Source organism: Globicephala melas, chromosome 3, assembly GCF_963455315.2.
Source record: "Globicephala melas chromosome 3, mGloMel1.2, whole genome shotgun sequence".
In the NCBI taxonomy this organism is placed as follows: Eukaryota; Metazoa; Chordata; class Mammalia; order Artiodactyla; family Delphinidae; genus Globicephala; species Globicephala melas.
The window spans coordinates 55,445,846-55,459,926 of NC_083316.1; the positions used below are offsets into that span (position 1 = coordinate 55,445,846).

General features: G+C 37.7%; 2 protein-coding genes across 6 annotated transcripts in view; one reads left to right on the plus strand and one right to left on the minus strand.

Moving 5' to 3' along the window:
* The window catches only part of NAIP (NLR family apoptosis inhibitory protein), a 50,903-nt gene extending 37,701 nt beyond the window's left edge, over positions 1-13,202 (plus strand). For 3 of the 4 annotated variants that reach the window (XM_060295866.2, XM_030845091.3, XM_060295865.2), the window contains exons 13-15: positions 297-383; positions 1,863-2,027; positions 4,008-13,202. In XM_060295866.2, the coding sequence (XP_060151849.1) occupies positions 297-383; positions 1,863-2,027; positions 4,008-4,372 (617 nt within the window). In that variant the 3' untranslated portion in view covers positions 4,373-13,202. The remainder of the gene's footprint in view (positions 1-296; positions 384-1,862; positions 2,028-4,007) is intronic. The other variant, XM_060295867.2, reaches the window with a different exon arrangement.
* The window catches only part of SMN2 (survival of motor neuron 2, centromeric), a 46,453-nt gene continuing 42,151 nt past the window's right edge, over positions 9,780-14,081 (minus strand). Inside the window, exon 10 of one of the 2 annotated variants that reach the window (XM_070045148.1) lies at positions 9,780-10,151. The gene's annotated coding sequence lies outside the window, so the exon portion shown is untranslated. The remainder of the gene's footprint in view (positions 10,152-14,081) is intronic. The other variant, XM_030845117.3, reaches the window with a different exon arrangement.

Genomic DNA, 14,081 nt, shown 5'->3' on the forward strand with positions numbered 1-14,081 from the left:
ATCTTAAATGAATTTTCAAGTAAGGTATATTTGTTTCTAGATGTTTAAACATTTCTAGTTATGAGAATTGTTTCCTGAGCAAAGATTTGTGTTATCTACTTGTCATACTAATTAATTCAATCTGAATTATTATATTAATTTCTATCACTTTTAAAATACTCTTTAAACAATCTGAATTATTATATTCTGAATTATTATATTAATTTCTATCACTTTTAAAATACTCTTTAAACACATTATTTTTTGGTGTAAGAAATGTAGCTGACATAACTAAATTTTTCTTTTCCCTTTTATAGTCATTGTTTTACCAAATTTTATTTCTCTGAAGATATTAAATCTTGAGCACCAATATATTCCTGATAAGGAAACAGCTGAAAAATTTGGTATGTTTATAAAACAGTGCCTAAAGCTTGCTCTTTATTCTTTCCCCCATAAAAATCCTCCTATTTTGCATTAGCTATAACAAATTACAACATGTATTAGCTGCCCTTGCTCATTAGGAGGGACAGTGCTGCTCAGCTTTTACCCTCCAAATGCCTTGATCTCACTTGATGTCTTTCAAAGAAATGTTCTCAGAGTGACTCATTTCTTTGAATACAGATTTGTTTGTTACAGCACTATGCAATTTCTTATTTATTTATTTATTTGTCTGCACTGGGTCTTAGTTATGGCATGCGGGATCTTCGTTGCCACGTGCGGGATTGGATCTTTTAGTTGCAGCATGCGGGATCTTTAGTTGCGGCATTGGGATCCAGTTCCCTGACCAGGGATCGAACCTGGGTGCCCTGCATTGGGAGCACAGAGTCTTAGCCACTGGGTCACCAGAGAAGTCCCAGCACCATGCAATTTCATTGCCAGGTATCCATTCCAGACAAGTTAAATACCTGTTGTTTCAAAGGTTTCTAGAATATAGGTGAAACTATCTTTTAAGGTTATGAAAACTCAGTATATGAAAACCTAGATTTAACAAAATGATAACTATAGAGATTACTTTTTCAACTTATTTTTTTATGATTACAAAAGCAATGTATGCTCTGGAAAAAAATTCTAACAGGTCTTAAAAGATAAACTGAAGCATATTAAAAATTAAGAATTTATTTCAACAAAAATGGGGACTTCCCTGGTGGCGCAGTGCTTAAGAATCTGCCTGCCAATTCAGGGGACACAGGTTCGAGCCCTGGTCCGGGAAGATCCCACATGCCGCGGGGCAACTAAGCCCGTGCACCACAACTACTGAGCCTGTGCTCTAGAGCCCGCGAGCCACAACTACTGAAGCCCGTGCTACAAGAGCCCATGCTCTGCAACAAGCGAAGCCATGCTAAGGAGGGATCAAAGTGAAAAGTTATGAGAGTGGTGGATTGTGAGGATTTAGTTCTAGGAGGAAGAGGCAGAACTCACTAAGGATGATACCAGGACAGAAAGGAAGGGGGCTGAAGGCATTGAGGAGCTAGGAAGAGTTTCCTGGAGCCAGTAGAAGCTTCAGTCTAAATAAAAGAGGAAATGGATGGGAATTCCCTGGTGGTCCAGTGGTTAGGACTTCACTCTTTCACAGCCGCAGGCCCAGGTTCAATCCCAGGTTGGGGAACTGCAAGCTGTGTGGTGCAGCCAACAAAAAAGGAAATGGAGATGTGATAGGCCTTTTGGACTTCAGTACAGGAGAGACTGGTTGGGGAAGGGTGGAGGAATGGTTGTCTAGAGGTAGCAATGAAGGTCAAGGTGTAGGCTGACCCCTTTCTTGGAGAGAAAGAGGAATAGCCTCTATGCTACATGGGGACTCGTAGAATGTGCATGATTTTGAGACTTTCAATTACAATTGTTTGGGAACACAGTACAGAGAATAGCTTTTTAATATCTTCTGATAGCCTACACTTTAGGTTCTCTAAATAACCTGGAAGAATTGATCCTTCCTACTGGGGATGGGATTCATCAAGTGGCCAAACTGATCATCCAGCAATGTCAGCATCTTCAATATCTCCGCATTCTCTCATTTTTCCAGACTTTGGATGATGACAGCGTGGTGGAAATTGGTGAGATACCCTCAGATAAACTCTTTCAGCTCACATGAAAGCCAGTGGTATTACTCAAGCTTTCTGCTGCAAAATGTCTACAAAAACATTCGTCCCCCTAAAAATGTTCAACCCACTTCCTCATTTTTGCTATCATATTGTTCCCTCTAATGTTCTATGGATTTTGGTTCATTCTGGTCAGATTTAGAAGTAAAAGATAGCCTCCCACTTGAGACTACACAAGCCCTCAAGTCCATTCTTAACACCTAGTGTCTCAGACACCTGGCCACATACCCACCATGTACTCCTTTTTATAGTACTTTTTTTAAAATAGAAAATTAATACACGTAAAGAAAAGTACAAAATCGTTAAGTGTACAGCTCAATGAGTTTTCAAGTGAACATACTTAAATCTTGTTACTCATACTTGTGTAACAATTACTCATTAGGTTACAATATAGAATATTACATCCCAGAAGCCGCCTTTGTGTCCCTTCTGACACTGCATTCCCCTCCTTCCCAAAGGTGACCACCATACTGCTTTCTTTCACCATAGTTTTACCTGTTTTAAAAATATATGTCATGGGATCCTCCACAGTATGTACTATTGTGCCTGCCTCTTCGGGCTCAACATACTTGTGATACTGATTCATACTGATACGTGTGACTATAGAGTTCACTGATTTTCATTGCTGTATATTGTCCCATGTATGACTATACATACGCCAATTTATTTATCCATTCAACTGGATATGAGTTGGCTACTATGAATAATGCTGCTATGAACATTCTGTACGTGACTGTTGATGCATATATGGAGGTATTTCTAGGGCGGACTTTGCGTCATTTGGTAAATATTCTGTTTTCCATAGTTGTACCAACTTACATTCCTACCAGCAGTTGTTTCACATTCTGGCTACTGCTTGGTATTGTCAGACCTTTAAACTTTAGCCATTCTGATGAATCTGTTGCGATACCTCATTGTGGGTTTTCTATTGGTATACGTTTGTGTTATCATTGGTGCAGTTTGGGCAAGTTACATTTTTCTAAGGATTTAAAAACTTTTCTAAAATTGCTCATAATATTTATAATTTTAAAAATATCTGTATGACCTATGGTGATTGATAGTCCCCTTTTCATTCCTGATATATTCAATACTTTTTTTTTTTTTACCTGGTTGGTTTTTCAATTGTATTAAATTTTTTTTTCTCTACACGTTTTTCATTTATTCTGCTTTTACCTCTATTATCCCCTGCTACTTTCTTTGGATATAATTTGCTTTTCTTGTCCTACTTTCTTTCTTTCTTTTTTTTTTTTGATATCCTAATTTTCTGAGATGGATAGTTAGAGCACTAACTTTGGCTTTAGCTCCCTCTCACAAGTTTTAGTGTCATATTTTTATTCTCATTCAGTTCAAAATATTTTCTAACTTCAGTTGTCATTTTTTTGCCACACCAGTTATTTAGAGATGTATCCCTTTTACTTTTTCCTTTTTTTCCCCCTTTTACTTTTAATCTTTCTATGTCCTTATATTTAAAGTGTGTCTGTTGTAAAAATATAGTTTTTTGTTTTTTGTTTTTTTTGTGGTATGCGGGCCTCTCACTGTTGTGGCTTCTCCTGCTGCGGAGCACAGGCTCCGGACGCGCAGGCCCAGCGGCCACGGCTCACGGGCCCAGGCACTCCACGGCATGTGGGATCTTCCTGGACCGGGGCACGAACCCGTGTCCCCTGCATCGGCAGGCGGACTCTCAATCACTGCGCCACCAGGGAAGCCCCAGTTTGGTTTTTTTAAATGTAATTTATTAATCTTTAATACTCCAATTAGAAGTAAATCTATCTAATATACTTATTGTTAAATTTATATATCTTTATTAAAATTGGGCATTTTCTACTTTAAGTGATGGTGGTAGAAGAGGTTGGTTCAAATAACCTAGTCTACCAGTATTGAAATAGAAGTCCTTATTATTCTGTTTTCATAAATATTTTGCTTTTATATTTATAGCCAAGGTAGCAATCAATGGAGGTTTCCAGAAACTCAAGAATCTTAATCTTTCAATCAACCACAAGATTACAGAGGAAGGATACAGAAACTTCTTTCAAACACTGGACAACATGCCCAACTTGCAAGAGTTAACAATTTCCAGGCATTTCAAAGAATGTATCAAAGCTCAGGCCATAACAGTCAAGTCTTTGAGTCAATGTGTGTTACGACTGCCAAGACTCACTAGACTTAACATGTTAAGTTGGCTCCTGGATGCAGAAGACATCACACTGCTTAATGCCGTGATAGAAAGGCATCCTCTATCTAAACACTTCACTCTTCACTGGAAATGGGTACTGCCATTCTCTCCAATCATTCAGAAATAGAAGATTTAGCTAAAAACTGCTAAATCAAGAAAATTTTTGTCAACAATTTAAAAAACCTAATTATCCAAAAACTTATTAAATACTGTATACAAAAGAATAAAATGCATGGCATGTAATAAAAAAACCAAACACCTGCTTACCCATTAGTGAGCTTAAGAAACAGTTTATGACCAGTAACTCTGATGTCCCTAATGATCCTCCCCAACCGAAGATCAGACCTTTAATCAAGTTTACGCATCTAACTCTTCATTACCCAGGGTCAGCATCAGGCTTTCAGGCTAACTATGGTAAACAGTAACAAAGCCACAGAGAAGGGGGTAGGGAGAGGTGTACCAATCTATCTTAAAGCCACAATATGAAAGGAGTATTCAAGTTATTAGAAAATGGCTAACTTAAGGACTGAATCACTTTCACACATAGGTGAAACAAGAGATATTCCTTAATCCTTGTAGGGTCTGTTTTGTACATTTAATTAACTTTGGTATAGTAAGGTTTACTTATACCTTCCCTTTACCAACTGTGTTGGATATGAAGAAATAGGATTTAGGGAAAATGCTTGTATTCTAGAGGCTTTTGATTCAATGCTTATTGTAACAGCAAAAAAGTGTAGAATAGAATTTAGCATTATTGGAAATTAGCTAAATCTGTGTTTTCAAGAATCTTGAGTATCAGTGTTTTTTTAGATAACCACATGTTTAAGAGTCCAACATATGCATTTATAATGGCCTTAAAATTTTCTTATGAATCCACTTTGCTCAGGGAGAACATATTTTGTCAGTGACTTCATAATGTTCAAGGTATTACATTTGATGTGACTGTCTACATCTGTGCCTGTGTCCAAAATTTCATTCCTACCAGTTAATCAACGGAGTTTCCTGAATGGTTAGAAGGCCAATCCAAATTCATAATGCTAGTATAAGTTGGAAAACCACCATTCTTTTACCTTAATTTTCATTTTTACCATGAAACACAGGGACGGTATATATGGTATGATTCCATTTGTTTAAAAACTATACTCTCATGTTTCTAGATGCATTAAGAATTTCTGGAAGAATACACAAGGAAATGTTAACAGTGGTAACTATTTAAGTGGGTAGAAAGGGGACAGGAAGGTATTATTTTTTACTTTCGTCCTTTTTGTACTGCTTTCTGTTTTACAAGTAGCTGTTTTTATTTTTATATTTAAAATAAAGCATAAAACTAGTTTAGCATTACAACATTAATAGTTGCTCTGGAGGGTGAGATTACTAGAAGGTAATCTAGGAGATGGATTATCTTCTTGTCTGATTTTGTATCTAATGCTTTTCTAATCAGAAAGGTTTTACGTTTTGTATCAGAGTCCAATCAGGAGATAGAAACCACACAGTAATTTGGGGGCAAGTTTACTATAAAGAGTTATTCACTGTAACAGGAAACTGGAGTAATGAGGATTGATTATGAAACTGAGAACTCTAAGCAGGTACAGGAAAGAGCTTATGGCTCTTCATGCTAGGCTGAGAGACAGCACCCAAAGAAAGTACCCCAGGGCTGAGATCTAGACTTTGACAGAGAAGGCACAGCCATGGACAACAGAGAGGTTGGCTTAATTAAAGAGGTGCAGCCCAAGAAGGTATAAGCTTGGAGCACTTTGCTTAGAAAGTGTTTTGGGGGTGCCAGGGAAAGCCATCCACGTGGGGCTGCTGAGTGCTGCTGGCCACTGCTGAAGGCAGGCACTGCACAAGGCTGCAGAAACCATGTGCTGCAGGTGTCTGCTAGAGAGGCACACTGGACACAAGAAAAGTAGTCCCTTGCCCCTCCTGTGTCTCACCAGCGCCCTCTACTGACGAAGCTTTACACTGTACCTGCTGACAAGGGAGGGGTAGTTACAGGGTCCAGATTCATTACTGCAGAGTAGGCAGTGAAGGCTGGATTTGGATATGAAGGCAATAACGTCATAAGTGGTACAAGTATTACATTTCATAGTTCAAACCTCAAGGAAAATGAATCTAGTTAAATTTAAGATTGACTGAGAGCATATATGTACATGCATGTTCATACATAGAAAACTTCTTAACTAAGAAACTGTAAATGATGATAGATTCCAGGGAGGGGAGCAGGATAGCTAGTGGACATGGTAGGGAGGTTTACTTTATCCTGCATATAATCATCTGAATTCTGTACCGTATACATGTACTATTAAAAATACTTAAAAAAATAACAGAACTCCATGCAAATTATTTGTCCAGAGCTTCTGCCAAGGGCTTCTAGTATAAAGCAGGGGGCAGTGGGAATTCCCTGGTGGTCCAGAGTTTAGGTCTCTGCACTTTCACTGCTGAGGGCCTGGGTTCAATCCCTGGTCTGGGAACTAAGATCCCATAAGCCATGTGGCATGCCCCCCCCCCAAAAAAAGCAGGGGGCAGCAAAGTATGACCACAGCCTATAAGCTAAGCATGTTTTTTTTTTACATTTTTAGAGGCCCACAAAGCTGAACTAATTTACCCTGGCCCTTTACAGAGAATGGATTATTTCTGGATCATAAGGTCACTATGCCCTTTATTCCAGTATACATCAATTTCCACAGGACTCCTAGGTCATCCCTCATTGCCCTGACACTCATCCTTATGTTTCAAAACTTCTCCCTTTCTGTTCACATATCCCAACCTTCTCCAACTCCCTAAATCCTTCCCCTGTGCTCACATGAGTAACATCTCCCATATCCTTTACCTCTTTTCTAAACATTCTCTTCACCTTCTTGTTCTAATCCCATATTTTTTAAACCCTTTTTTCACCATGACCCACAGTAAGAAATCTTACATTAAAAAATTTACACATACACATATATACAACCAAGATTCACAAAAAATTCTAAAGTTATGTCAAATATAATTTCACTAATACCCAAATATAACAAAAATTCAGAAATACAAAGATTCTTGAAAGAGTTGTTTACATGTGCTGTCTTCATCTGTTCTTTTCCATTCTCTACCACCTCCTCCATTGCACCAAAACAGCCCTTATGAGGGTCACTGCTAAATTCAACAAATACTTCTTTGTCCTCATCCTATGTGACTTGCTAGCAGCATCTGACCTATTGGTAGCTCTGATATGGCCCAGCACTCCTCGAAACACTTTCTCCATTTGGCTTCCAGGGCATCACTCTGGGTTTCCTCCTAATTGAGAGCTCCATCTCAGTCTCTTTTACTGCTTCTCGCATCAGATCTCTAAACATTGGGAGTACCCCAGAGTTCTCCTCTGACATCTCTATTTATATGCACTTCCTCGGCTATCTCATCCTGATGAGCGGCTTTAAATTCTAGGTCTATGCTAACTTCTAAAATTTCATCTTTATCCCAGGTCTCTCCTTTGAACACTTTACTCATATCCAACTCCTCAGACTACACAGGTCCAAACCCAACTCCTCCTTCCTTTCTACACAAGTACTCTTTATGCAGACTTCTCCATCTCATTACTTTATATAAGCATATTTATTTTTGGCTGTGTTGGGTCTTCATTGCAGTGTGTGGGCTTCTCATTGTGGTGGCCTCTCTTGTTGCGGAGCACAGGCTCTAGGCATGCAGGCTTAGTAGTTGTGGCTCACGGGCTTAGTGGCTCCATGGCATGTGGGATCTTCCCGGACCAGGGCTCGAACCTGTGTCCCCTGCATTGGCAGGTGGATTCTTAACTACTGCGCCACCAGGGAAGTCCCCATCTCATTACTTTATTCTCCCACTTGCTCAGGCCAAAAACCTTGGGGGTCATTCTTGACTCCTTTCTTTCATACTCCACATGGAACCTACTGGCAAATCCTGAGCTCCACTTGGAAAACACACTCAGATCCAAGCCCTACTCGGCCTGCTCTCTCTCCCTTGAAACTTATGGTTTATTTGCAACAAAGCAGTCAGAAGCCTCTTTTTTGTTTAAATTATTATTTTGGGGGGCCACGCTGCTCAGCATGTGGGATCTTAGTTCCCCGACTAGGGATCAAACCCGTGCTCCCTGCAGTGGAAGCCCAGAGTCCTAACCACTGGACCCCCAGGGAATTCCCCCCAGAAGCCTCTTTTTATGCATCCGATCATGCAACACCTTTGGTTCAAAACGTTCCAATGGATTCCCAAGAAACGCTGAAGACCTTGCAATGGCCTACATATGACCTTAATCTCTCCTCCTTGCTCATTTCCACTCCAGCCAAGCTGGTTTCTTTGCTGTTCCCTGAACATGCTAAACACACTCTTGTCTTAGGACCTTTGCACCTGTCATTTTCTTTGCTTGGGAGGTTCTTCACTTATGTGAATGGCTCTCATTTTCTGCAGATCTCTGCTCAAATGTCACCTCAATTAGGAGTTCCCTGTTCTTTTTTTAAAAAGCATCCCTGCTTCCAATCCCACTCTGCCAGCTCCCTTTCCTGTTTCCCTTTTCTCTGCGACATGAATCACTACATGCCACCTTATAAATTTCACTTGTTTACTAGCTAGTTCCCACCACTCTAGGCAGGAACTTTCATCTGTTTTGTTCCCAAGCACCTAGAACAGTGCCTAACACAAAGGTGAATAAATATTTGCTGAAATGAATGACTTTCCTGAACCTACAACTACTCTCCAACTGTATTAGGTAAAATATTAAGGGAGGTAACATCCAAAAACCTTAGAAAGCAAATAAGCTACCTTCATAACTAAATTTAACCTGGCATATTTTAGGCAATTAATATAAAATATTAGCTAATTGTCATGAAAAATGATAAAACTCTACTTACCTGTACAAAAAAGCTTAATCCATAGAACATTCCATTCTGCGAAGCTTACTTACCAGGCACTTGAATATTCACTTATTTACTCAAAAAATACTGGGCAGCTACTAATATGCTAGGCACATGCAGTTTACCCAAGCAAAACCTCTGAAAGAAATAACACTTACATATTAGCATCTTCTCCCACAGCTAAATGGACTAGGGAGAATCTCAGGCATGTGAACACCAATCCTTTAGACTAAACTAAAACAGTACTATGTTCTACCTCTCCAGAGAATCTGAACCGAGAGACACAGATATAGTCAAATGGATGGTAGATGGAACTGCAAGGTAATGATGAAGAGAGAATGGCCTGGGCAATCCTGTTAGGCAGTGTGCATGAGGAGGGTGTGGAGGAGGCTAGAAGAGAGGCAGACAGATAAGAAAAGGTGCAGGAGGAGAATAACAATATGACATCCAAGCAACAGAACACAGCCTTGGTTCCTGACTGGCCAGGTCCAGTCCTCTGACATTCAGCTTCAGCTAGGCTTTGTTCCCTAACCTTGGATCACCAGCAACATTGTTTTACAATTGGTTGTATCTTTACAATATTACCCTTTACCCGAATAAGCCTGAGTAGTTTTCTCTACATCTTTAGACAGACTCCAACCTACCGTATATATTCCAAAGAAAAATATTCAGATAGTCAAGGTTTAAAAAAAAAAAGTTATTTATTTTTAAAGGCATTGATAAAAATCTTAACATACTTACTAAGAAAGTTACAATATACAAATGGGTTCAGTTGTGATTTTGACAGATTGACTTTCTGCACTGTGACCTTGAATTTCTTTTAATCACTCATATTTCCATTGTTCAGTTATTCAAACTGATTATTGCCTCAAAATAGCTAACTGGTTATTTAAGCATGAGTCACATGCAACAAGGGGAAATGATGACATGCACCCATCCAAGTGTTCATGAAGAAAATGATGAAACTTCTGTTCACATCGACCAGGGCACATCAATATACCATCCTCCTTGGGAGAGAGCTGCACCTGAATCCGAAAGATAAAAAGTCTACATACAATTATGAAATTTAAAAATCTATTTTCTTATAAAATCATAAAGAAGAAAACATAAAGCAACACATGCATCATGGTAAATAAAATTAGAATAAAAATATGCTAGTGTAAAAAACAATACTAATTTCAATCTTTATGGGATAGTTAGATATTTAGGCAAATTAATTGTGAAATTCATTTGAAGGAATAAATGGGCAAGAGTATTTTTTAAAAAAATTCTTAAGGAGCACTGGTATTTGATCTGTCCTAACAGAATTTAAAACATATTAAAAACAATGATCAAAATTATGTGTTTAAAAAATAGTAATTAGAACAATACAAAACAACATTCTATAACTACAATACAATAAAACTAGAAATTAAACCTAACTGAAAGTAAAATTAACCTAAAAATTAATTAACTGAAATTAATTGAAATTAACCTGAAATTAAAACATTTCTAGAGTTAAAAACAAAATTTTGAAATTTGGAATATCTAGAAAATAAGAATTCTACAGAATACAACTAAATTGTCAGAGAAAAATTTATGGTCCTGAAATATCCATTTTAATAAACAACAGATAGGAAGAAAATTTTTTAAAACTTCTAAGGAAAGCAGAAAGTGGAAATTAATCCCGAGTATATCATCTGGACCCAATGAACCCAATTTTAATTTTTGAGTTTTTTTTGGATCTTAGTTCCCCAACCAGGGATTGAACCTGGGCCATGGAAGTGAAAGCACCGAGTCCTAACCACTGGACCACCAGGGAATTCCCAATTTTTGAGTTTCTTATTCGATCAGTTCTAACTATTTGTCCTTACATTCACAACTCACTCTTAGAGGTCTGCCAAAGAACAAAGAGAAAATTTATTTATTAAAAAAAATAAACAAAACTCCTATCTTGCAATTATGCTGTAACTCTACTGGACTCTTTTATAAATCTACAATACAGAATCTTAGTGATTTTACTATCACTTACTTTTACTATCACTTTTACTATCACTTTACTTTTACTTATCTTGAAACATTTTGTTACTCTTCATCCCAGGATATATTTTATTTTAACTCATTGTGGTAGCCAGTCTTCAAGATGGTCCCCAGTGATTCCTGCCCTTGTCTAATCCCCTCCAGTTGGCCGTGGGTTGCACTTACGTCAAAAGGATAGAAAAAGGTGGAAGTGATGGTGTGTGATTCAGAGACTAAGTTATAAAAGTACGTGTGGTGTTGCTCATTCTGTACTGGATCGCCCACTTTGGAGAAGCCAGCTATCAGTTTGTGAGGACTCTCAGGCTGCCTATGGAGAACGCCAGGTAGCAAGAGAGCCTCTTAACAACCATCTGGGTGAGCCTGAAGCAGATCCTCCAGCCCCAGTAGAACTGTGAGATGACTATTGCCTTGAGGCTGACGACCTGATTTGCAGCCTTAGGAGAACCACCCACCTCAGCTGCCCCGCATTCCTGACCCACAGAAACTAAAGATAAATAAATATTTGCTGTTTTAAGGTGCTAAATTTTAGGGTAATTTGTTACGTAGCAGTAGATAATACATTCACCAGCGACCTCTAGCTATGCATAAGAAAAAAAAAAAGACTAAAATAAGGATGTGAAAGGATGGAATCACCTAAAATGATGATGAAATAAATCATTAGTAGTGAAATAAAGCATCACTATTACACCATCATTCAGTTTTCTTATTCTGTTGTCCAAAGTACTGGATTATCTTTCAAGAAGTTTTAATGGAAGTATGGAGATACAATCCTTGTAGTCTTTTTTTTTTTTAAAGCTTTCCCTGAACACAGTTGAGAATTCAGACTTTTTCATTTTCTGTCCATAATAGCAAAGAGAACAAAATTGACAGAGAAAGTCATTTCAAAATTATTAAAGCAATTAGAAGATGAATGTAACGGGATAGAGAGTAACATCTAGGCCAGCGGCTGGAAAACTATGGCCTAACATATTTACTATCTAACCCTTTAAGAAAAAAATTTTGATCTTTATTCTGGACTAATAATGGTGAAATTGTTCATATAAGTAAAGTCTCAGATGATGAGTCTTCAGATGACATATTCTACTTAGGTGAATTTTCCCAAACTCAAGAAATGATATACTTCTTTTTTTTTAAACTTTTAATTTTATATTGGAGTATAGTTGATTAATAATGTTGTGATAGTTTCAGGTGTACAGCAAAGTGACTCAGTTATACATATACATGTATCTACTCTTTTTCAAATTCTTTTCCCATCTAGGTTGTTACATAATACTGAGCAGAGTTCCCTATGCTACACAGTAAGTCCTTGTTGGTTATCTATTTTAAATACAGCAGTGTGTACATGTCAATCCCAAGCTCCCTAACTATCTGTTTCCCCCACCCTCCCCACCTGGTAACCGTAAGTTCATTCTCTAAGTCTGTGATCTGTTTCTGTTTTGTAAATAAAGGAACTGATATATTTCTCAGGACAAAAAAGAAAATATGGTAGTATCATTTAGTTAGTCCTTCAACAGGAAGGACTTCATTATATAATATTTTATGATTAAAAACCTGAACCATCCCATTTTGCTAAAAGGACATGTGACAATATTCTTTCAACTTTTATAATGCTTGTACACTAAAATTCACTTACAGTTTGTGGACAGATATGGAAGACAGATGTGTATACAAAGTAATTGGAAGGTAATAAATATGTAGAAATGAAAAACAATAAGATCATTCTAACTAGTATCTATAAAAAAAAAAGAAATGTTTTGCTATTAGGCAACACAGAGGATAGCTATCATCTGTCTATCCAACAAATAGAAGCTTTCAGAAGTACTGTTTTGACGAACCAAGTGCATGAAGAATCAAGGTAATAAGCTAGAACATAGCAGAGGTGCATTTAAAATTTAGAGTCAGTCGTGGATGGATGTAGAGACTGTCATATAGAATGAAGTAAGTCAGAAAGAGAAAAACAAGTATCGTATATTAACGCATATATATGGAACCTAGAAAAATGGTACAGATGAACCAGTTTGCAGGGCAGAAATAGAGACACAGATGTAGAGAACAAACGTATGGACACCATGGGGGAAAAGCCACGGGGGGGGGGGTGGTGGTGGTGGTGTGATGAATTGGGCGATTGGGACATGTATACACTGATGTGTATAAAATGGATGACTAATAAGAACCTGCTGTATAAAAAATAAATAAAATAAAATTCAAAATTTCAAAAAAAAAGAAATTTATTAGAGTCAGTATTTATAAGATAAATATATTTCAGGTTCATGCATAACAGCCAATGAACAGTTAGTTGCATTCAAAGAATATTATCTGATTTGGAGATATATATAAACATTCAATACTAGGAAAACACATAATAAAAATTGGGGTTTCTTTATTCCCATCTTACCCCTAGGTTCTTCATGACATTTTTTTTTTTCCTTAGAGACCTACTAGAGAATGGACTTGAGGGTATGGGGAGGGGGAAGGGTAAGCTGTGACAAAGTGAGAGAGTGGCATGGACATATATACACTACCAAATGTAAAATAGGTAGCTAGTGGGAAGCAGCCGCATAGCACAGGGAGATCAGCTCGGTGCTTTGTGACCGCCTGGAGGGGTGGGATAGGGAGGGTGGGAGGGAGGGAGATGCAAGAGGGAAGAGATATGGGAACATATGCGTATGTACAACTGATTCCCTTTGTTATAAAGCAGAAACTAACACACCATTGTAAAGCAATTATTCTCCAATAAAGATGTTAAAAAAAATTGGGGTTTGCTGTATTTAAATTCTCATTGAAATTGCTAACAAAGTTATTTTCACTATCTCTTTACTCTGTAAACTGTAAAATGACTTGAAATTACATAGAGTCAATTCTCATTATTCATGGCAGTTATGTTTTTAAAAGTCACTACAAACAATGAATTTGTGAATACTGAGCCATTACTCCTAGAAGAAACACAGGGCTAGGTTC